At 34.8% G+C, this 8,968-nt stretch overlaps 1 protein-coding gene across 2 annotated transcripts in view; it reads left to right on the forward strand.

The window, feature by feature from the left end:
- The window catches only part of MAP4K3 (mitogen-activated protein kinase kinase kinase kinase 3), a 207,434-nt gene extending 200,003 nt beyond the window's left edge, over positions 1-7,431 (forward strand). Inside the window, exons 32-34 of one of the 2 annotated variants that reach the window (XM_007445764.1) lie at positions 2,692-2,762; positions 5,257-5,312; positions 5,982-7,431. In XM_007445764.1, coding sequence (XP_007445826.1) covers positions 2,692-2,762; positions 5,257-5,312; positions 5,982-6,069 — 215 coding nt within the window. In that variant the 3' untranslated portion in view covers positions 6,070-7,431. The remainder of the gene's footprint in view (positions 1-2,691; positions 2,763-5,256; positions 5,313-5,981) is intronic. The other variant, XM_007445765.1, reaches the window with a different exon arrangement.
- The last annotated feature ends 1,537 nt before the right edge of the window (positions 7,432-8,968 follow it).

The following is an 8,968-nucleotide window of genomic DNA, read 5'->3' on the forward strand; positions in this document are numbered from 1 at the left end:
TTCCCTACAGATTTGGCATTTTCAAAATAAATAATTAAATATCATTATTCATAACCTAATTATGAATTTCCATTTTCTCCAGACTCCTGCACAGTTCCCCTATAAGTACTTTAAAATTTAGTACTCAGTATAGTCTATTGTATTTTTGCTGTTGTAGCTCCTGATCAGAGATCCATAAGTATGGAATTTCCTTCTTGCCATTTTTACATTTTGCTTGATGAGTTTTTTCTGAAAACGGATTTCTTACACAATCAGTATTCTAAAATGATTACATTCAGGAAAAGTAAGGTGAAATGGTCATGCACAGCTTTTCTGGTGTCCTTTATCAGTAAAGATACTTGCATGTATATGCATTGGCGGACGGTAGGGCCAAGGGCAGATAGTTCATTTGTCTTATTCTTGGTCCTATTTTTATTCTTTCTCCCAGCTAGAATGCCTCTCTCCCAACAAGCAAACACTGATGATAATAAGAAGTCAGTTTTGAGGGACATCTGCTCAAGATGTTAAAATGGAATCCATATTTAAAAACACATAGCTAGCTCAATAAAGAAGACAAAGAACAGAAACTCAAACTAGTATGCACTCCTGAGTGGTAACGAAGACTAGCAGTGTCCCACAGGAGATGGGGAGCCAGAGCCAGGCTTGTGGTTTGAGGTGCCTACTAATCAAGACTCTCCCCACATAAGGCCTCGTGGTTTTATAGGGGATTTTTACCCACCGTTGAAAGAAGGAATAGTTCCTGTGCTCTACAGACTGCTTCAGATTGTAGACAAAGAAGGAATGCAGAATAAATCAGTGTTTAACACTATTGATACTAAAATCAGTTAAATTATACAGAAAACAAAATTACCCAGTCTCATGAAAATAGATTTTGGAAAATCTGTATAAAATACTAGCAAATAGAATTCCATATCATCAAATAGTAGACTTTACCTCAGAAAAGCAAAGGTGGTTCAACATCAGAAAATTTATTTATGTAATATAGCACATTAAAGATTAAAAGCGAAAAGTATGTAACTCTTCAGTAGATGCACAAAAAGCATTCAGTAAAATCTGTCATTCATGATTTTTTTTTAAAAAAACAACTTTTTAGAAATTAGGAGTAGGAGGAAATGTCCTTCATCTAGCAAAGCCTATTAAAAGTATTGTGTTTAATGGTTAAACTAATTCCCATTAAGTTGGAGAATGAGATAAGGATGTTTGCTATCATCACATATCATCACATTTCAACATAGTCTCATTGGACTATGAACAGGGAACTATGAGGATTAGAAAGATGTAAGTAAAAAGTCCTTTTTTTGCTGATGGTATGAATATCTACTAGAATATACAACTCTAAAGTGTTAGAACCAATAAGAAAATTCAGAGTTGCTAGATATGAGTAACACAGATGGATAGCTTTCTGATATGCCAGTAATACATGTAATCAAACATATTTAAGACCATCATCTAGGAAATTCCAAATTATTGTTTAAAAGCATAAAAGAAGATTTAAACAAATGAACTACACCACATCCATGGATAGAAACACTGAATATGGGAAAGATGTCAGTTCTTCACAAATTAATCCACACATTCGGTGCATTTGCAATAAAAATCCCAGTAAGGTATTTTCTGCCACTTGATAAGCTGATCTTAAAATTCATATGGAAAAGCTAAAGGCCAAGAACAGTAAAATAAATTTTGACGAATACTTGCCCTACTTGATATTGAAACTTACTATAAATCCATAGTGATTAAGACAGTGTGGGATCAACACAGGGATAAATAGAAGAGGCTCAGAAATAGACCTACGTGTAATTGGAAATTTACATCATATGTCAGTGGGGAAGTGATGTCCTGTTCAACAAATGATGCTAGTACAATTGGTTATCTACAGGAAACAAAATCAGACTTTTTCCTCACTGAATACACACAAAAATATATGTTAAATATGTAAATACTAAAAGCAAAACTAGAATTTTTAGAAGGCACATATGCCTGTATCCCAGTAATTCCATTTCTAGGTGTCTACCCCAGAGAAAATTTTGTACATGTATTTAAGAAGAGGTACAAGAATGTTTATTGCAGCATTTTTCTAACAAAAAAATTAGAAACATCATTTGGTTCATCATACTAAATGTATGAAAGTTGGAAACATCCAATAAAAAGTTTACACTGATAATGTGAACTTACTGTGTTGTAATAGTAAAAACATGCATGAGAACAACAAATACCAAGTACATAACAGTGGTTATCTCAGGGAGGAAGGAAAGGTTAGAATACAACTAGAGTAGGAGTTTATAGGGATGCTGGCTGTATTCATTTTTATTTAAAACAAAAAAGCAAATATGGCAAAATGTTAGGATTTGAGAGTTAAGTGGTGGATACATGTGTTTTTAGGCTATTCTCATATTTTTGTATATGTTTGAAATATTTTATCAAAACAAAAATTTCTATAGCAAAAAATATTTTCAGTGAATTTTCTTTTTCTTATCAAAAAGATGAGTAAGGTCTGTATGGTATTTATGCTATATAATATATACTGTGTAGTTCTAGGCAGTATGGTAAAGATGCCATTATAAATGTGGAATGACTAACACTAGTTATTAATTGAAATATTGTTATGCAAGGTAGAAAGAGGGATGAAATAATGCTTATCAGTTGAACTCTTGTACTATTAACAGTAACTGAGCTGTTCTTGCCTGCTAGTTTGCCTGCAGGACAGTGTGCTAGCTTTCTGGAAACATGGAATGCAAGGTAGAAGTTTTCGATCTAATGAGGTAAGTAATCTTTTAAAAAATTATGTCCATTAAATAGTCATGAAGCATTATCAAATTCTACCTCACACAATATTCTTTAACTTTGGAAAATTCCTGATTGATGCAAGGAATACTTGATTTGCTAACTTTATTGATATTTTCTGTATTCAATCTAGTGATAAAATTAATGGCGCACACTTTATAGCAACCTCTCTCTGTCCATTCAGTCAAACAGTTTCAGTGCATATTTTATGTGCTTCCAGATAATCACTCTTATATTCAGAACAAGAACTTCCTAAATACTGCTAAAAGTGAGCCAACTCTGATTTTCTTTCAACTTTCCCAGGCTGTCACCTGGAACAAGAGTGCTGATGCAGGCTCTCTCTGTCTTGAAGCACCTTTTCTACTTTGTATTTCAGAAATAATGACCAATGCAGACCATAAGTAAAGGGTTCCACATTTCTCTTGAAGCCACCTTGCCTATTTCTGGTATTCTTATCTCCTGAGTCCTTCCTACCTTAATTTAACTCCAGGAATAATTGAACTCCAAGTCATATGACGTATTTAATTCAGTTCATCATTTATGCCAGAAAGTGCTGGGGTTATAAGCATGAACAAGACTTGGTACTTGCCCCCTAGAATATTACAGGCAAGTAAAATCATCCTAAGTTCTTTCAGTAACCCCAAGCCAGTCTCATTAGTAACTTTTACTTGAGCATTGGAGGGAAGGGAAAACATTAGGTGCCTCAAGCAAGAAAATAGCTCATTTGTGTTTTAAACTGTCGTTCGTTAAGGTCAGAGCATTTCTTCTAACCAGTAAATAGTATAACAGAATGATCATGAGCGGGGGTTCCTGAGGAGACACCCGGGTTCAGTCTCAACTCTGCTGTTCAGTAACTGTGTGACCTTGACATATCACTTAACTCCTCTTTGCCTTTATTCTTTCATCTGTGAATTGAGGATAACAGCATAGTACTTATTTCATAGGGTTGCTAAGATTAAACAAAAGGAAGTATGTGATGTGCTTGGCACAATGCCTGGCCTATAGTAAGTATTCAAGAAAGGTGGATGCCAGTATGTTTCTTTTTTTTAAGATTTTTTTTGTTTGTTTTAATGTGGACCACTTTCAAAGTCTTTATTGAATTTGTTACAACATTGCTTCCGTTTTATGTTTCGGGTTTTTGGCCACAAGGCATGTGAGATCTTAGCTCCCCAACCAGGGATCGAACCTGTACCCCCTGCATTGGAAGGCGAAGTCTTTAACCACTGGACCGCCAGGGAAGTCCCCTGCCAGTGTGTTTTTAGGAGTAATTCCTGCAAGAGGGCTCACCTCTCAGGAAGATTTTTTTTTAAATCACCTGAGGGAATGGAGCCTGGAGATAAGAATAGTCAGCAGCTAATAAACACCAGGCAGAGAAAGAAAGGCATCATAGGATACAAGAGAATGGTTTAAAAAAGATAGTTTGCCCAAACAATCACCTGAGGGGCTTTGTCACACTACATAAGCAGCCCTTACTAAATACAACCTCTCCAAAAATGCTATGTCCTTCAAGTAGGCAAATCCCAAAATACTGAATGCTTTGAAGATCGTGATGATGAACCGTTACTACTGAAGTGAGCATGTTGTATCCTTCAGGTGTGCTAAGTTACAAGAGAAGTCAAGAATCACTGACTGCTGTTTCCAGAATAATTTCAGTTTCAAAATCAAATTGTTTTTTCAGCCTACCGAATTTTGGGGAGAAGCTACTGCCATTATAATTGGGAATGTTTTGCTTTCAGTAAGCAATAAACAATGGGTTTCTCTTTCTCCTGTAGACTTAGTCTTAACTCCCCAACTGGTAATTGGTCACACTGAGGACTTCTTTAAGGGCATATGCCATTAGAAAATATTATTTCAGGAGACTTGGAAAGAAATGGGAAAGAGAATTGTTATCTACTGAGCATTTCCTTAGCTAGGCATTATACCCATTAATACAAGAACACTGCAAGATACCACTGCAAAGTAAACACTGTCTATCCCATTTTGCAGAAGGTAAAACCATTTCCAGCAAATTACATACCTTGTGCAATTGTCACAGCTAGTAAGTGGGAGAACTGGGATTTAAACTGGAATCATGAGTTTGTCCCATCATACCACACTGCAGCCTTTTAAGTGAAAGGACCAGACCTAAGTGGCTTACTGCTGCCAGAGTCTTGCTATTAGCATTGAGGTGACTGACAGGAGGTTTCTGATAAATAAAACGGACTAGGTGCTTTGCTTTTAACTTTTTCTGTTGCAGTCTGTATGCCAGCAAATGGTTTACTACTCTCATGTTTTATGATTAATTCAAAATTAGCCAAATTTTTCCTGGACTAACAAATGGATGCACTTATGTGCTGATTTAACAAGTTAACAGTCATACAGGGATCTATTTCCATCTTAGGAATTATGCTTCTTTTCTACAGAGTTATAAATGCCCATATAAAATTTTGTGCCTTTCATTTCAGAAATTAAATTGATATTTTAATTGAACAGGTAACACAAGAAATTTCAGATAGCACGAGAATTTTCAGACTGCTTGGATCTGACAGGTATGAAAAGGAGTTATATTAAATACATAGTTCTAAACATGTTTTATAAATCCAACATGAAACTGGTTTCTTTTTTGAGAGAATTGAAATTTCTACAGTAATATATTCAACATTATATTTTTCATAATATAAGAATTCACAGGTCAGAAAGTTATGAAACCTTTGAGAATGTGCCTGATCTTCCAGTTACCAAGAATATATAGATCTGTCAGTACTACTTTTGCATTAAACGTAGTATCTAAAGTAAGACTTACAGGACAAGAAAGAGGAGATACCATATGCTAGCAAACAGAAAAGTTTTCAGTTTTAGTACCAATAGGATTTGGAGTTCTATTCTGATTTACTTTCTGATTCTTGAACTACAGATTGTTTTTAGAATTCACGATAAGAATTAAGTTCCCCCAACTTATTCCTAGTACAGGTTTTACCCCTCTGACTCTTAGGACAGCACTGGCTTAGAGGTGGGAGGTGGTGGGCAACAAAGGTGTACTTCCCAGAGCTGGAACTGACTCTTCAATCATAGTGATTTGCAAATGGTTTCGGCCCACGTATCAGATAAGGAGCATTTATTAGAGGCATACAATGAAGAAGCAGTGGAAGAATTTTCTGCTAACATTAGTTTTCAAGAATAACTTTGTTTTGTTGTATGTTTTTTGTTTGTTATTTTAGGGTCGTGGTTTTGGAAAGTAGGCCAACCGATAACCCCACAGCAAATAGCAATTTATACATCCTGGCGGGCCATGAAAACAGTTACTGAGAAATGCTGTGCTTTGACAGTTAACTCTAGAGAGAAAGAACACTACCACTGCAACATTAACGGATGCTTGAAGCTGTACAAAAGCTGCAGTTACCTGGCTTCAGTTACTTGTAATTTATTGTGGCATGAGACAAGATGGGGAAATTTTTTGTTTTAAGTGGTATGGATATATTTAGCATATTGAACCACACAAGTGCTTAATTCACTGTTATGTAATCTTTGTACATATAGGCAGTATTTTTCTGTGAAACTTCATATTGCTGAAGACATACACTAAGAATTTATGTAGATAATGTATTTTATGAGATGTACAAGTTAAGTGTCTTATCTGTACAGATGTAAATGTTGATGAAAATGCAATCGGGATTAATATTTTAAGAATCCTTTAGTATATTCTTGGGTGCGGCTATATTACAAAATGGGATGCTGGCAATGAAACCGTACATTTAACACTATTGTATTTTTATTATATGTAATTTAGTAATATGAAGATAAATCTTGTAACTTTTAAAATTGTAATGGAGGCTGTAATCATTTTATAGTCTTGTTTTTAATTTTAATGCAAGTACACTGGTGTGTTTATATTTGCACAAAGTATTGATATGTGATGTATTAAGTCACAAAAGTAAGCTGTGACATCGTCAATATGCATTTGGCTCCCCAGCATCTTTTTAAAATGTATTTGGATTGTTTTCTATGTGAAACAAACCAATTAACCCCCTGTTGTAGTAACTGGTCTTTTTATATCTCAGCAGAATCCTGTAAGATTGCTTGTCTGTGCTTAAAAACAATACCTTCGAAAAAATTTTTGAATCACAGAATAGCGGTACCATGACATAGCACTGCAGTTGTCTGAATTACAGTATGCACAAAGTATAAGTTAGCATTATCAAAGAGTCCACACTAAACATTTCTTATAATCACTTTGAAGAACTGTAACATTCCATAGAGTGAAGTGGTTCAAATTTCTAGTGGGATTTTTACTTTTGTTGGCCTTATTTTATGATCATTTTCATGGTTTCTTTTGATTTAGAGTATTAACACTTGGCCAAAATAATTTAGTTACTACCTCATATAAACAATATAATGGTTACTACACATCACAGGAACTTAGTTTTGGTTAAAGTCATTTTTGATTGCTTTTTTCCAGTGGAATATGTATATACCAAGTTTTAGAAAAATGCACACTTTGGCTCTTTTTTGGTATATGTTCTTTATATTTTAATGTGAATATATACACAAAGAACAAACTAAATTGTGATTTATGTTCTTCATTTATTTTAATTGACAGTGCTTTTAAATATGTTCCTGATTGTACATAGTGTAAAATAAACATGTTTTTTAACATGCTGTTGTATAGTAGCTTGTCATCTGGCTTAATCTGTATATAGTGAGACTAAAACATATTGAGGAGAAAAAGTTTTTTTAATTATTCTAAAATCCTTAAGTAACCATTCTGATCCTTCAGATCTTGATTTTTTTATTTGGTCTGTCTCCTCAATTTCATAAAGGGGTAATATTCCCACATTTGTGAAAAGGGCATCTTTTGTAGAATCTTCAATTTCCTGATCAGGAAAATTGGTGAAACATTCATAATCTTTTGGTTAGAGCGGGGCTCGGCAGACTGCACTTCTCAGCCCAATCCTGCGTAATGCCTATTTTTATAAATGAATTTTACTGGAACAAATTCGTTTGCGTGTTGTCTGTAGCTGCTTTTGCAAAAAATACAGTTTTCCCCAAAAAACTATATTACCCACAGAGCCTAAAATATTTACCATCTGACCCTTTATAGAAAGAGTTTGCTGACTCCTGGGTTAGAGAAAGGAAGGGAGAATGCAGTTCTGGAGGCAAGGTGGGGAAGATTATATGTGGGAAGAACTGGGTTGGGGATCACGAGGTGACATTTCTACTCTTGTTAGTGCTCCTGCCTGTTGTTAGGACCTTGGATAATTAACTTCAGAACAGTTTCCTTATCTAAAAATGTGACTTCTAAATCATACAGTTGTTAATAATCATAGCAGTTGCATACATTTATCACTCTGCTCAAATACATTCTGACTAATCTTAGCATTAATAGCTGAATAATGACTGTTTTAAAAACACATCTTTATCAGTATAACATTATCATCAGTTTACTGAAAAACAGACTCATGGAAAAGATTTTCAAGAAATCAATATTCTGTCCTTGGCATTTATTGACAAGGTTGTTGATCCTTTTTCTGGGCCACTGTTTTTTCTAATTTCCAAGTCCTATAAATTATATAAAAGGTCACATCTCAAAAAAATTAACTTTCACATTTAACTGTCAAGCATTTCAAAATATTTCCAGAAGATAACGTATACAACTGGTTGTGTGTTATCTACACAGACCCCTGGAATCAGTCTTTGAGAGAGAGGCCCAGTAACCTATGCTTCTATGAAGTTGTACAAATGATTTTGATGTGCAGCTCTTCATGAGAACCACTGGCCCGACACTGAATTTAAATCAGTGTTTCTGAGTGTGGTCCAAGTATCACTCGCCTTAGAATAATCTTTGATGACACTTAAGAATGCAATAAGAATGTACCCACTAACTTCTGATTGAGGATCTTTATTCACTCAAAAGGAAGAGAGCCACTGACTGAAATGTTGGAAAAGATCTGTTTCATCTTCATTGAAGTTTAAAGCTGTCTTGTTAGCTAGTTTCTTAGACGTTGGTGTTGAGAAGGATGAGATCAGTTGTTTCTGGGCCTTATTGGCATCATCCATCTTGCTAGTATGTCCCCAATTTCAGTAGAGACCAGGAAATAAAGGATAGGTATCCCTTTTCACCATTACTAGAAGACGGATAAAAGTGTGCTATACAAAATAAAATAATAAGTGCCCAATGCACGTGTTTGTGCTGTTCCACATGCTTTAC

The sequence above is a fragment of the Lipotes vexillifer genome, unplaced genomic scaffold, assembly GCF_000442215.2.
Source record: "Lipotes vexillifer unplaced genomic scaffold, Lipotes_vexillifer_v1.1 scaffold278, whole genome shotgun sequence".
Lineage (NCBI taxonomy): Eukaryota > Metazoa > Chordata > Mammalia > Artiodactyla > Lipotidae > Lipotes > Lipotes vexillifer.